Below are 14,790 nucleotides of genomic sequence, written 5' to 3' on the forward strand. Positions count from 1 at the left end.
CTGCGTGACAGTGCTGTGTCACAGCCAGACGCCGAGAGGATAGTTTCCTGTGACTATGTACCCCCCTAAGTTTCGGGACGGTTGCACAGCGGCCTAGAAGACCGGTTCAGGCGGTCAAAATCCTGGACGCGTTTTGGTCTCCACAGTCGGCAAATGACACTCGAACCGAACGTGTGACCCCACCAATGGCTTGCTCTCGGAACGAGGAATCCATTGGTGGGGTCACACTCTCGTGCGCGTCTAGAATTTTGGCTTCCCCCGGTCTTTTGGCCCACTTTGCGTCGAATCGTCCACGCAACGGCTGGCAGTCGAGCGTCGGTTAACCGCTCGCGGCAAATTTAAACAGGTGCAAATTAAAAACAAAAGCGGGGGTTAGCGGCGATTAGAATAACGCATGGTTATGCTGATGATGATGGTTATCATTCGCATCTAGGATGTGATACGGTCGTTAAGACGAGCCTCGTCCCTCCCGGGACTCATTAGCGACAACATGGGGGCTAGGCCCGTGTTACGTGGTTTTTGCACGACGCTCTGGTTCCGACGTTGTGGCGTCGCGACTGACGCGCGAGAGGCGTCTGTGTGTGTGTGTGTGTGTGTGTGTGTGTGTGAACGCGAGCGTGTGTGTGAGCGCGCAAGCTCGATCCAGGCTGGAAGGGAGTGCAAGAAGCGGTGGTCTCCACGATGCCTGAAATGCCACCAGTCCTTAATGACACACACACACACACATACATACGAACTGGCGCACAGACACACAGCGTTGCGTACTCGCCCTTGAACAGTAATCGCTACGCTGATGATAATGGGTAATAGGTGCACCTGAGAATGTTGTCGTTGGCTCAAAGTCTCTCCAGCCCCTGCGCGGGTTGGGGTTAGGCCGACGACCCAACCCCCTCTGCGCGAAACGGACGTTTGGCTAAACTCGTAGGAAGTGCGACCTTGCTGCGGGTACTGAAATGTCTGGAGGCGATCCGTCAGAAACGGACTGGATGGTCGGGCTGTTGCTTTTCGCTATTTGTCATGCCTCGATCTGAGGTGTGCAGGTGTGCCGTGCGGTGACTCGACTCGGTCCAGCTATGATGATGGTATGGCCGGAGCGCGGCCGTTTGTTTCGATGCATTGAAATGCGTGTTTCGATAGACGCACTGCTTTTACAACTGGCGTGGTTCGATGACAATCGGTGCAATTTCGATGCGGTTTCATTCCACACTGCCAGAGATGTGTGTCTGGAAATTTTATCTCTCTTTCGTTTGCATTGTGAAAACCACCAAAACAAACCACCGTATTATTGGCTGTTCAACTGTTGTCGGTCGTCCAAAACAAATTTGCATTTTTGAATGGAAAATTGACTGAAAAGTTTCGTATGTAGAATGCGTGGCATTTTTTAAAATCTGACAAACTACAAACGTTTTTAGTCCCCTTTTTTATCGGGGTCTACTTTCAGTTTCTGCGAGGCGGCCATTATGCAGTGTAATTTATGCTGAGGACGGATTGCGAGCGATCGCGTATTGACAGGCGTGTGGCAATCGCAACGGCCAATTATATCATCTGGCGAGACTCTGGGGCATTCGTCAGCGATGAGGTGTAAGAGGGTGCTATCCATGCGGCATGCCCCAAACATCGGCAGTCCTTTGGTTTGCTGACCCACTTTCGGGCGGACCGGGTTATCCAAGACGGAAAGGACGCACAGTGGGCCATACCGGTGGAGGTGGCAAAAATTTTGAACGCGTTTTGAGCTCCAGAGCCGCTAAATGAGAATCGATTAGAACCTGTGACCCCACCAATTGATTGCTCTTTGAACGAAGAATTCATTGGTGGGGTCACACGTCCTGTTCGATTCTCATCTAGCGACACTGGAGCTCAAAACGCGTCTAGAATTTTGGCTGCCGTCCACTGTACGAGGGAAGAACTGCTTGCCTCCTCCAGGGCGTGCCCCCTCCTCCGAACGGGACAGGCGTTCTGCGCTCCACCCCTTTGTTCTATTATCTCAAGCAACTTGTACACGGCCTCGGTCTGAGTTTTGTCAGTCGACCAACTGCGTTTCCTGACGCGTTTCTGCTGCGGCGTGGATTTACGCTCACTCACACACGCACGTGTTCGAACGCACTGACTGGCCACGCTCACATCCCGTCCTAGCCATATAGTGGAGCGGGCCGCGAGCGGGATGTCGCACCGCTGTTCCGCGTTGTCCATCCAATCGGAGGACAAGGGAGCGTCCAGCAACCGCGAGGAGACGAACCTAACCTCACCGTTGCGATAACATTACATGTCAAAGATGACTTAAAATGAGGCTGAAGTCGAATTGTCGGAAAGGGTCCTAAGCTTTTTCCAGGCCGACGCTGGGTAGGCTGTCCAAAAGGCCCCTGAATTGTCCATGTTGCCGTATTAATCCTCAGGATTCACGTGAGACTGTCACCAGAGTCCTCAGTGCCTTGCCAGGGCGATGACCACTGCGTCGACGCTCGCGCGTCTACGTCAAGCAGGCTGACCTTTGCACTGCCATGTAGGTAGAGTCGGAAGCGAACGGTCGCGCGAGGACGCCGATGAGCAGGTTGCGACATCAGCATGCGCAATCGTAGCGATCGCTGAAAATTGCGATGTTGACGACGTGGCGTGCAATTACCATGGACGAGCGCGATAAACAGATCGACTGGCGGACTGGAGGGAACAAGTGCAACAATGAGGGTCCGAGTTCTAGTTGCCATGGTGGCCACGAGGGAAGAAATGCAAAGAACCCGCCAAATGAAATGAAGGACCAAGTTCCGTGTCTCCTACGTAGAAAACAGTAGCCGAGCAAAGTGCAAATATCACCAAAGTGATATAAATATCACCACTGAGGTGCAATAAAATATCAACGAAGTGCAGAAACATCAATAAAGTGCAAAAATACCAATGAAATGCAAAAATATCAACGAAGTGCAAAAGTATCAAGACAGTGGCATTGGAAAAGTGCACCGCGGCGTTGCAGTGTCACTGGCGGAATGCGCTCGCGGGAAGGTCCCACTGCATCTCGCCCCGCATTCCCTGGAAAGGAGAAGAGGGGGATAAAAAATGAGGCGGGGCAATTCTCGTTTGGTCGGAATTTGGATGTGGCCCGGCGAGCCCCGCGGACGGGAGCGCACACCACAATGTGGCACAATGTGGCTTGCCGCTCGCACAAGAGGTGTATTAATAGACAATTGCTCGCGACGGCGTTCGGGGTGGCATCCCGCATGTTCCATTATCGAAACCTGGCCATCTTCGGACCTTCGCCGTTCTATTTCGCGCTGCGGTTTTGTTTTTGTCGTCGTTTTTACCCAAATAGGAAAGCAAGGTTGTGTTTTCCGCTTTTCCCCCTCTTTTGTAACCTAACCAGCTTCGCCGCGGCAAGAGGGGCGGAGGGAGCAACGGGGCTCCGCCGGGCAGGGCAGGGCCGGGCCCGCGAGCGTGGAATACAGAAACGACGTGCCGACAGCTCGCGGGGGGCGGGGGAGGGGGAGGGCCCGAATAAAATATGAATTTAAGGAATCGCCCGCGCATTAAAATGCGGGGCGCAGCCGCCGCGGTGTGCGCCTCAGTGTGAGGTGATGTCCGCCCCCTCGGAAAAAGAGAAAGAGTTGCAACGGGAAATGTTTTACGCTGTGCCGATGCAATTTGGTGTGCAGTTTTCTTTCGCTGGACCCAACATTGTTGTAGTACTCCAGTTTCAACCGTCCGCACCGCGTAGCCTCGCATCAGCGAAACGCCCGTCCAGTGGCGTGCATTTGAGCCGTGCTGCGTGAACAAAGCCGAGACTAGACGAGTCTAGGATGCACCGAACGTGGTCCGTCTGCTGCTGACTCTCGATAGATCGCTTTACACGCGTCGATAAGGCTAGCCAGGGCCTCCGTCAACCTGAGCCGCGTGCTTTTGCGCCGCGCTGGCGGTCATGCGACTGTCATGCATGTACACGCAGTAATGTGGCAGCGGTCGCGACGACGGCTGGGCGCAGTACTGTTGCACTTTTGCAGGCGACTGCTTTTGCGCCCTTTTCCTCCTGACTGTTTTGGTCCCACTGTTGCTTTTTCGCCCCTAACTCTCCTGTCACGACTGTTGTACTTTTGCATCGAGCAGTTTTGGTCACACTGTTCCTTTTTAAGACCGAAGTGTCCTGTCACAGTGTTGCACTTTTGCTGCGGACTGTTCTGTCAACACAGTAAGTAGAAGCACTTTTGCATCGGACTGGTGCATTCCTGTTGCACTTTTGCGTCGGACTGGTGCATTCCTGTTGCACTTTTGTATCTGGCTGTTGCATTCCTGATGCGTTTTTGCATTTGACTAGTACATTCCTGTTGCTTTTTTGCATAGGACTGGTGCATTTGCATTTTTGCATCAGGTGCATCTCATGGGACTGGTCCATTTCTGTTGCACTTTTGCATCGGACTGGTGCATTTGCACTTTTGCATCGGACTGGTGCATTTGCACTTTTGCATCAGACTGGTGCATTTGCACTTTTGCATCGGACTGGTGCATTTGCACTTTTGCATCGGACTGGTGCATTCCTGCTGCGCTTTTGCAGCCGACTGTACTGCGGCATTTGGCTTGCGGACTGATTAGTCGCCAAGTGGGCGGCTCGGGCGTTTGGCTCGCTCGACTTGGCTTCGCCTGTGAGAACGGAACAAGGATGTGTTGTGCGGCCCGATCGGACTCCCACGCGCCGCGCGCGCTCCGCTGCAGTTCGCACTCGCGAATCAAATCGTTGATGTCATTGCGTTCCCTTGGGCGGTGTGTGTCTGTGTGTGTTTGTCCGTGTGTGAGTCTGTGTATGTGAGTGTGGCGTTCTTGTGGATCCTCAGCCATTAGCCTTGAAGCCCCTCGTCTTCTTCTTCTTCTTCTTCTTCTTCTTCTTCTTCTTCTTCTTTTTCTTCTTCTTCTTCTTCTTCTTCCCGACCGACGCCACGCTTGACGCGGCCGCTCCACAAAAGGTCAAAATCAGCGATAAAATTGAGCAAATTGCCTTCCCCGGATCGCGGAAGAAAGCAAAGCCCCGCGCGTCTGCAATGCGAGAAGAAGAAGCAGAAGAAGAAGTGGGAAAACAATGTTTACTCGCTGAAATTGGTGCGCAGAATTTTCGCTCAACCTTTCTTCGACCCGCTGGCGAAGAGTTTTGAGTGTGAGACTTTGCGCGTCCGTTTGTCTCTCGTTTGTCTCTCTCGCACCTTTAAAGGGGCGCCCACGAGTGCGAGAGGGACGGAGCGACGAAGACGACTCTCAGTCTGCTGGAGAGATGGAGATGTGAATGGGGAAGGGGGAGGGAAGGCCGGAATTCGGAGTCACGATTGTGTCGGACTTTCCGCGACGGGCCAGACAGCGCGGCGCTGCAGCGCGCTGCACGGCATAGCGAAGCGGCGATTCAAGCGCGGTTTGGTGCGGATGCACTTTGTTGCAACACACACACACACACACACACACACGACACAACCGACTCGGCCTCGACGGCGTCGAAATTTGCGGGACGAAAGTGGTCTCGTCCTTCTCTCTCATTTCCTTCTTATTTCTGTTTTCATAAGGCTGTGAGTCATTTCGGAGCGGTGTCGCTCGTCTCTCTCTTTTCATCGACTGGCCGAAAAACGGTGCATCGCGCCAGGGGGACCGTCCGTCAATTTTAATCGAGGGTGTTTGTGAACTTGTTCCTGCGGACGGGTTCCTGTGGACTGATGATCCCTCCAGTCGTTTTCGTCGTTCTGCCTCTCTATCGGACCTATGCGGGCCGCCCCATGAGTGCGAGTGAGACAGAGCGAGGCTCTCGGACTGCTGGCCGTGCCCCCTTCTCGTCGTTGCCGGACGCTCCCCGTCCCTCCTGTCTTCCCTCCCTCTGTTGCCCGCCGGTACTAATGTGCTCTTCTTTTGTCGTTTTCGCAGGTGAGTTGTCGCGGCTTTCATAAGACGCGCGGTGGTGTGACCTCTCGGGGTGTGAGGGTGAGTGACCGACACCGTCCCCCCCCCCCTTCCTCGTCCCGCCCCCGCATCCGGGGGGACGGCACTCGCGACACATTCGCACACGACATGCGAGACATTTTGGCAGCAACCTCTTTCCGGCCCAGTTTGTTTGATACACACGACCGTTTGATATTGCGGCCAGTGCGTCGCCTGGTGCATGGCGCGGCGCGGCGCGGCGGCGGCGATGCGCTAGGCTCGCGTCCTTTCGCAGGGTTGCCGCGCCGCCACGCCGACCCTTCGCGTCGAGGGCTGGCTGCCCTGCGCCGCCCCGCGCGGCCCTGCCTGCCCTGCTCCGGCTCGGCTCGGCCGCGGGGCCTGGCTCGACCGGGCTCGGCCGGTCCTGCGCTCGGCTCGGCCGCGACCGGCTCCCGCCTGCCGCCGCGCGTTCTGCGCGGCGCCGCCGCCTTCGGGCGTTTCCGCCGGCCGTCGGCGCGGCTTCGGGTCGCCTTCGGGCGCCTTCGGGACCGCGCCGCCACCGCCGCCACGCCTGGCGCGCGCCGCGCCGCTCGCCGGGAAATGAAGCTGCGGCCGTTTTTTGTGCGGGGAGCCGAAGCGGGCCGAGCCGAGCGCCGAGCAGAAAGCCGAAGCGAAGCCGAAGGCGAGCCAGTGCGGTTCGCTCCAGCGCGAGAGCAGGTTGCCGTCGTCGCGTCCGTCGCTGCAGCCGCCCAGCCTGCGAAGACCGCGCCGCGACTCGCTCGCGTAGCGCTGCGTTTCGGCTCCGCGGCACCCCGTCAAGTGTGTGGCACACTGTGTGCAAGTGAACGCCTTTGATAGGCCGCCTGTGTCGTCGGATTGCCATAGGATAACCTCTTCGTCTTCGTCGTCTTCCAAGTGCCACCCTGTGTGTGTGCGTGTGTGTTGCGTGCGCAAGAAAAGGATCGCCGTAAGTCACGCCCGTCACGCGACAACAGGTCCAACTGGTGCATCTAGCGTCGCACCCATCGGGAGGAGCCAGTTTCGCCATTTTCGACTCGTTTCAATGCGTTGTATTCAAGTGGTCGCTGTTGTGTCTTTGTCTCTCTCTCTCTCTCTTTCTTTCTCCATTTCTTCTGCTATTCCCCCCCCCCCCCCCCGTTAAGTGGACATTAGAGGCGCCGCGACGCTAACCAGACGCCCGTCAGTTTGGAGTGAACTCTTTTGCTTCCTTGTGGGGCTGACGGCCAGCCGGGGGCAGCCGGGCCCTGAGAGGCGGACTAGCTCCCGGTTCAAGTCCCGGACGGCGTCGTTGAGGACGCCGGTTGCTGGCCGCGATGTAGCTGGCTGCGATGTAGCTGGCCGCGATGTAGCTGAGAGACTTCCCCTCAGGTACCTGCCCGCAGCGCTATCTAGTGGTGGGGTTGCCTACCTGTCACAGTGGAACAGGGGGTGGAGGGGGGGGGGGGCGTTAAAACGGGGAGTACCTCCCGGTGTCCGGGTGGCGCGTTTCTTGGTCGACAGTTCCCTTCACTGGGTGCAGTGAGTGTTTTGCTGGCTGGGGTGTTCAACGTAGGGCCAACCTGGTAGTACATTGTACACACACACACACACACACACCGGAAGGCTGCTCTAGTTGGCCGACCTTGAGGGCGCCACGTCCACGGCGCCCTGGCTGCCGCTTTTATGGCCCTTACAGGCCGCCGGGGCTGACTGGGCTGACTTGGTGGGTGGCGGACACGGTGGCGGGCGTAGTAGCAGCCGCTCTGTCTCTCTCGCACTCGTGGGCCGTCCCGTCGGCGTGCGAGAGAGACGGCGCTGGCTTGTTGTTGCTGGTCGGTCACTGGGCCTCCCTGCCGCTGACTAATAAACCCCTATTTGAATTTGCTGGCGTGGTCGTCGACCTGATCTCGGCGGAGCCAACGTGCATTTTGATGTCGCGTTGCCCGGACCGGCTTGGTCGCCCTGAGCGAGGGGTGGCCGTCGGCACCGTCGACACACCGTAGGGGCACTTCCGGTGGCGGAGCGCACCTCGGCCGCGTCCAATGGTCCGACCGGTGCCGGCGGCCAAAACTCTGGACGCGTTTTGAGCTCCAGAGTCGCTAAATGGGGCTCGAACCGAACGTGTGACCCCACCAATGGATGGCTCTCCGAACGAGGAATCCATTGGTGGGGTCACACGTTCGGTTCGAGACCCATTTAGCGACTGTGGAGCTCGCCCCAAGTTTGGGATGAGTCAGTCTGTGGCTCTTCCCGTGCTCAGGTGAGCAGAGCGCACTCGCTCGCCGCTGTGGTCCTTCCGGTAACAAGTGTCATAAAGCAGTTGGGGCTGTTTATGATTGGGCCTGCCTGCACAGTGCCTACACTGTGCCTGCACCGCAAACAGACAGGCCGTGGGAGTCGACGCCTTTTTCTCGGCAATCTGAATGAGAGGACGGGAAGTCTACCCGCAGTAAACCCCAAGGGTGCGCCCACCGCCCACGCCACTGCAAAACGACCCTTCATTTTTCGCGGTGCCGAAACCACTCCGGCGGCGCCGGGTCTTCTCTCTCTCTCTCTCTCTCTCTCTCTCTCTCTCTCTCTCTCTCTCTCTCTCTCTCTCTCTCTCTCTCTCTCTCTCTCTCTCCCCCTCCCCGGCCCGCTCGGTTTCCAAAGTTGGAAATTTTGTCGCGACGAAAACCCCGCCTGTTTTCCAAGTGTGTTCAACTTGACTCCGGCGGTGGGGTGGGGTGGGGGCGGCGGGCGCCAGATGTTACACCGATTATCGTGCACTGGGCCCTTCCTCGCCCGCTTCCGCCGCCACCCCACCCCTCCCCTCCGAATCTGAGCGTGGCGGGGGCGGGGCGGGGGCGTTCCAGCGAGGGGCGCGACGCCGTGGGGCTCTGTAGTAGTAGTCGGCTTAGTGCCAGCGACCCCCTCAGGGGCCCCGGAGAAGGGGGGGATGATATTCGCACAGTCAGATTCGGAGAGAGCGCGGGCGGGCGGGTCGGTTTAGTTGTGTTAGTGTATTGTTTCGGGCTGGAAATGGAAGGCAATAGATTAAAACGGACGCGCTCGGATAAGGGGCATGCGGCCGGAGTAGGTCGAACCTCCGGATGACGTCACCCGGATGCGTTTAATGCGTTTCGTTTCATTTAGGTTTTTTTTTTTCGGTGCTTTTTTCCGGTTTTACATTTTTTTGGTTGCGGTTTGAACAAACCCTAACAGGTGTGTGCGTCGTACGTAGTTGTGTACGCTGCGAGTGCCTACACTGTGCAAGAATAAAATTTCGTCAGAATTTTGCTCCTTTCCGAGCGTTTTAGTACGCCACAAGAGTGCCAGTCAATACACCGGATTTTTTTTCTTTTTTTTGCCGTGTGCTAGACGTTTATGTCGTAGGCACTGGCGCAGGGGGCGGTTTTATAGGTCCTGCATGCCGGTTGTTGTAGTCTTGCCGTCTCGGAGGGGTCCTAACGCCTTCCTCTCCGGTGACGTCCCCCTTCCCCTCCCCCGTCTGCCGATCTCTCTCTCTCTCTCTGTTTATCGTCTTTCCGTCTTTGTTCTCTCTCTCTCTGACCTGGGGCCCCAGCCATGAAATCCCTTTCCGGGGTCCGCACCACATGTGGAGTGGGGGTGGAGGGCTGAGGCTGAGGGCGGTGCGGACCCTTTACCTGCCCGCCGGGGCACACGCTCCAGGCCCCGGTGTTCGAATTGAGTGATTTGGACGAGAATTTGGGCCGCGCCTTGCGCGATCGAAACTGGCTCCCCCGCATGCGTCGCCGCTGGACGCTGGTCGCGCTCGTGCTGACCGACGTCACCTTGTAGGCGCCGCGCGAACTCCAGGACCGCCAGGACCCCGTCGACGAAGAGCCCCAGGATGAGGAAGCGGCTCGAGTCTTGACGGCCTCCGCGACGGCCGCCGCGCCCAGGATGCCGACGTGGGAGAACCCCGGGCTGTCCGCCATGCAGCCTGCCATGCAGCAGTACCACATCCAGGAGCTGGGGCCGCCGTCCCTGCCGCCGTCCCGGCCGGACAGCAACCCGCCCGACTTCATCTCCACCAACCTGCTGTCGCCCATCCACCACCGCATCGTCGTCAAGGGCGAGCCCGGCGCGCCACCGCCGGCCGGGCCCTCGCCGGGACTCGTGCCGCCGGGGCCGCAGGGCCCGCCCGGCCCCGTGTTCCAGCAGCACTTCAAGTACCTCAGCGGCCAGGAGAGCGGGGTGAGTGTCCGCGGTTGTCAAGGCGCAGTGGGCCAGAAGGCCGGCGGGGGCGGCCAAGACGCGTTTCGAGCTCCAGAGTCGGTAAGCAGGACTCGAGCCGAACGTGTGGCCCCACCAATGGATTCCTCGTTCGGAGAGCAATGCATTGGCGGGGGTGGGGCCGCACGTTCGGTGCGAGTCCTGCTTCGCGGCTCTGGAGCTGAAAACGCGCCTGGAGTTGGGGACGCCAGGAAGCGCCAGGCCGCGCCAGCCCTGGCCTACGCCAAGCCGGCCGTGCGTGGCTTTTGCGCCGCACGCCAAACCGACTGGTCCAGGGGCGTTTTAAATTGGGGTGGGGCGCTCGGCGCGCCCGGTCGCGTGGCTCGACCCCCTCCCCCTCCCCCCCCCCTCCGGCGGCCCGAACCCGGCCAGATGCCGGCTGGCAGGTGTGGGGCCCCGTAGCCACGCCAGGGCCTGCATGCTGGCAGACGATACCATTCTTCCTTTGTCTGTGTCGGCCACCTCTACCCCCACCACGCCGCTCACTCGTGTGTGTGAGATGTGCGTAGCGTGGCGCGGAGTAGCGCGGCGTGGCGCGCCTCTGCGTTTAGTTTCTGAGTTTTCCGCCACCGTCGCCTTGTCATGCCCTTGCGCCTTTTGCGCTACTGTACAGTGTTTCGGGTTTTGCTGGTTTCCCCCCCCCCCCCCCCCCCCCCCCTCGGGTCACCCGATGCAGCGGTGCACGGGTTTTTGCCTTGGCAAAAATGAGTTGTGCCCTCCTTTGGCGCACACTGTGCCGCTTCCTGTGTGTAAGTACACGCTGTACATGCACACACACACACACATACATTTCCTTTTTCTGAATCTCCTTTTGCCGGCGACCCGAGCACGAGCTGCAGCCGAGCTAGCGACCCTCCTGTAAGAGATGCGCAAGCCCGAGCTTTGGTGGTCGCTGGGGAGTTGGGCACCTGTGCGAGACTACAGTATGAAAAGAAAGTCGGTCGGATTGTTTTCGCGCGTGCTCGCTGGGGGCAGGTTGGAACTTGTTGATAGGACGCCGGCCATTCGGGACTTAAAGTAAATTATTTCCGATTCAGTACATATCATGATTGTTTAAATTTTAAAATAAAGTATACGGCAGTGAGTAATCATGCCCGGGGCGGGGTGCACTGTTCCTGGCTGCACAAGCAGGCTTAATAAGAGAACCTCATTCAAACTCAGAATGGTGCGTTACCCGAAAGACGAAGAGCTTAAGAAATGTTGGTTAACCATTCTGGGTCGCCCTGACTGGACCCCCTATGGAGAGGCCCGTGTCTGTGAGGTAAATATTGAACCATTGGTAACTCCCAATTATGTGCATTGGATTCTGTGATATCACAGTTTTTGTTTTTGTTTTGTTACATTTTTAGCTGCACTTTTTGAGTGACCAATGGAGCAGCCCATTCAGGCTTAAAAAGGGGGCCCTTCCAACATCCACAGCCATCCTTTGCTCCTGCAAAAAGGGAGCCTCACCACCAGCTGCTGCCCATTCCCATGACCACTGCTATGCACAGAAGGCAAGTGCTTCCTGCAAGCTTCATGGGTCCTTGACGTCATCCACCATCGTTGAAGTTACAAAGGAGAACATAGAGCTGCAGAAACGTGTTTGTGGACTTCAAAGGCAGCTCCATGGTGAGGCTACTGACACATTTTCAACACCTCTGAAGTCACTAGAAAATATAAAAGTGCTGTCATCAAGGAAGAAGTACACTACTGAGGACATCAGGAAGGGCCTACAAATTCGCTTTTCCTGTGGCAGTACAGGTTACAATACTGTTCGAAATCTACTCTCCAAAGATACAAAGTTGCCATCCATCCGTCTCCTTCAGTTGGAAACTGAGCACATCATTTTCAAACCAGGGATTTTGCATGAAGTACTACACGCTCTGAAGGAAAGGTTCGCTGGCTTGAGTGATGTGAGGGATCGAGATGTTGTGCTTGTGTTTGACGAAATGTCCACAAAAAAAAGAATTGATTGGGACCCAAGTACTGGGGAATATATTGGTTGGGGAACAATTCCTGGACATGAACACCTCCATGCAGAGAAAGGGGAGATATTTGTCTTAAGAGGCTGCCATAGAAAATTTAAACAAATTGTGGCTTATCATCTCAACCCAACATCTGTGAACATGGACCAGAAGAAGTTAGTCATCATGGAGCTTTTACAGAAAGCCAAGGACATTGGTGCCAATGTCGTTGCCATTGTCTGTGATTGTGGCAACAGGACTCTGTTGAGAAAACTTGGGTTTGGTACCCAAAAAAATAATCTTAAGTATTGCATTCCAAACCCCATATCCCCTGACCTTAAATTAAGATGTGTAGCAGACCCTGTTCATGTTTTCAAATCCCTGAAAGAATGCCTCTGTTCCAATAGATTTATCGAGTTACCGGCCTCCATTGTTTCGCAGTTTGACTTGCCTTCAGCCATGGTCAATATTGAACACATTGCATGGTTGGAGAAATTTCAAAGAGACGAGTCGCTTCAAATGGTTCCTGGTCTCACATTTAAAGATCTAAGTACTACTCATTTCAGCAAAATGAAGGTAAAATCAAGCCACAAAGTTATAAACCATAAAGTAGGAGCCGCTTTGTCTTATCTTGTGCTGAAAGGTCTAGTACCCGAAGCTTTTGAAACGACTGCCTGGTTCATCAAACTGATGAACCGTTGGTTTGAGCTAACAACTTCCAGGAGTTGTCAGCTGGCCTTCGGTCTCAAAAATGAAGTTGCGTACAATGCAGCTGTAGACCATTTAAAATTAGTAGTCACAGTTTTCCAGGGTGTGAACATTGCTGGGGGCTGGAAACCAGTACAGTCACATATAATTTTTAGTACCAAATCCCTTTTAGAAATTACTGATCACCTGATAAGAGAAAAAAATTACCAATTTGTACTGACAGGTAACTTTACGTCTGATGTGGTAGAGAACATTGTCAGTCGTGTAAGAATCACTAGACCAACTCCATCTGGCTTAGAGTTAAAAACTAGGCTCAACACTTAGCAATATCTCAGTTCAATGACAGAATCTCAACTTCATCCTATGCTCATGATGATGCTGAAGACTTAATTGATCTTCTGAATGAGCGGTATGAATCTGTTGCACTTGAGGAAGAATTCGACCCCTCCAGTTTTAAGTGGAATCCCTGCGTTCCGGCAGGAGCTTTCAAACCCCACTATGAAGATGTAATGTACAGGATGTGTGGCTATGTTGTTGTGTCTTTAAGGAAAAGGAGCATGCTTCAGTGTGAGGGGTGCATTGATGCCTTACGCCATGCTGGGGAGTCACCACACCACAATGGCCTGTTCCAAATTCTCACTGACTATGTTCCTGGAGCGCAGTTTCCTGCTAGTGACATGTTATTTAGATTACTGAGGCTTATTGAATTCAACCTTTTGCGGTGGGCTGAAAAACTTAAAAATGGCAAGAAACATGACGTTCTTATTGATTTGGTTGTACTTTTGTTGTACTACTCACACTTTTTCTTGAAGTGAAGGTACAAACAGGAGGTATTTTCTTTGTAAGCTTATGTATGCTTAAAATACTTTGCCATGACAAGCCACTTTCCTTTGCTTTTCCTTTGACGCAAATGTTTGACTGTTTAAAACCAGAAGTAAACTTTGACGCAAATTGTTGACATGCAAATATGTAAACCATGATGCACCAGCAACAGCGCCTGACAAATAGCCCTGCAAAATCTCAGCCAGATCGTACAAAAGTTGGACGACAAGGTGGCAACAACATGTAACAATTTCAAAATTTTTACATGCTGCCATGAACACCTTATTAACATGTGCAAGATTGAGCGACAACAGCCTCTTCCAACAATACAATTTGCACTCGTAAAGTTCATTATGAATGAGTGCTTCTTCAAGCAATTGTTGCCTCTTGATATCATCATTTGCTGACATGAACTTTATGAAGACCATTGTGGATTTCAAAAAATTCACAACTGTCATCACACTTGACAGCTGTCATATTGTGACAGGCCTTGGTGTTCTGTTGATGCCACAGTTTTGAATTTCGTGAGGTCTTCCTGGCTTTCTGGCCCATTCCAGTCTGCAAAAAAGGGAATTTGGTTTGGTACTCCTCATAGCTACACTCTTTCAATAAGCAATGAAACAAATTGGCCAAGAAAACCTCCGCCAAAGTACAAACAATGTGCAGCAATAACCTCAACTCAACAAAGTTTCTCTCAAACAGAGTCTGTGGCTGAGTTGCAGAAAATTTTTACTGTGGAAAGGGTTTCCTTTCGAAGTAAATAATATATTGACTCTTACATTTTGACGTCAGTTGCACTTCTTCGGTAGCAAATTTCCTTTCGTTTGACGTCTTTGTAAAAGCGCGTTTCGACGACGCGGCGTCTGCATTCGGGCGACTACTGTTTTCATACCCTAGCCTCGCACATGTCGTTTTTTCGCTCCCCGCGGCGCAGGGACCACCAAACGAACGGCGAGGCCGGATTCGGGCTCGGCTTGCGCATCTCTTACAGGAGGGTCGCTAAGCCGAGCCGAGCCGGTGCACCCTCCTCCTCCTCGTCCGAAGTGTCCGTCGCGCACGCAGCCTCCCGCAGGCTGCATAGCCTCCGTCTCTCTCGCACCCCCTGCGGCGGTGCTGCGGGACCGCGCGTGCGAGAGAGACGGAGAGCGCGGCGGCTGCAGCGGCGAGGCAGCCCTGCAAGCCCTGCCCCCCGAGAGGGTGCAGG

The 14,790-nt window shown here is 54.9% G+C and overlaps 3 protein-coding genes across 11 annotated transcripts in view; 2 read left to right on the forward strand and 1 right to left on the reverse strand.

Annotated features, from left to right (window-relative positions):
• LOC117648282 (transcription factor 12-like) overlaps window positions 1-14,790 on the forward strand; it is a 134,911-nt gene that overhangs the window by 85,267 nt on the left and 34,854 nt on the right. The window lies entirely within an intron of this gene.
• On the forward strand, window positions 10,986-13,536 carry LOC117648325. Its single transcript, XM_034390802.1, has 2 exons — window positions 10,986-11,371; window positions 11,460-13,536. Exons 1-2 carry the CDS (start codon window positions 11,201-11,203, stop codon window positions 13,086-13,088), a joined length of 1,800 nt encoding a protein of 599 aa, XP_034246693.1. The 5' UTR covers window positions 10,986-11,200; the 3' UTR covers window positions 13,089-13,536.
• LOC117648331 lies at window positions 13,538-14,545 on the reverse strand. Its single transcript, XM_034390807.1, has 2 exons — window positions 14,366-14,545; window positions 13,538-14,144 (listed from the first exon to the last, which is right to left on the reverse strand). Exon 2 carries the CDS (start codon window positions 14,042-14,044, stop codon window positions 13,622-13,624), a length of 423 nt encoding a protein of 140 aa, XP_034246698.1. The 5' UTR covers window positions 14,045-14,144; window positions 14,366-14,545; the 3' UTR covers window positions 13,538-13,621.

The sequence above is a fragment of the Thrips palmi genome, unplaced genomic scaffold (genome assembly GCF_012932325.1).
Source record: "Thrips palmi isolate BJ-2018 unplaced genomic scaffold, TpBJ-2018v1 HiC_scaffold_10, whole genome shotgun sequence".
NCBI classification, from domain to species: Eukaryota; Metazoa; Arthropoda; class Insecta; order Thysanoptera; family Thripidae; genus Thrips; species Thrips palmi.

Coding starts and splice junctions, on each gene's coding strand:
- LOC117648325 (XM_034390802.1), top strand. CDS start 11,201: ATGCCCGGGGCGGGGTGCACTGTTCCTGGCTGCACAAGCAGGCTTAAT. Junction 11,372..11,459: donor GAGAGGCCCGTGTCTGTGAG/GTAAATATTGAA, acceptor TTACATTTTTAG/CTGCACTTTTTGAGTGACCA.
- LOC117648331 (XM_034390807.1), bottom strand. CDS start 14,044: ATGACAGTTGTGAATTTTTTGAAATCCACAATGGTCTTCATAAAGTTC.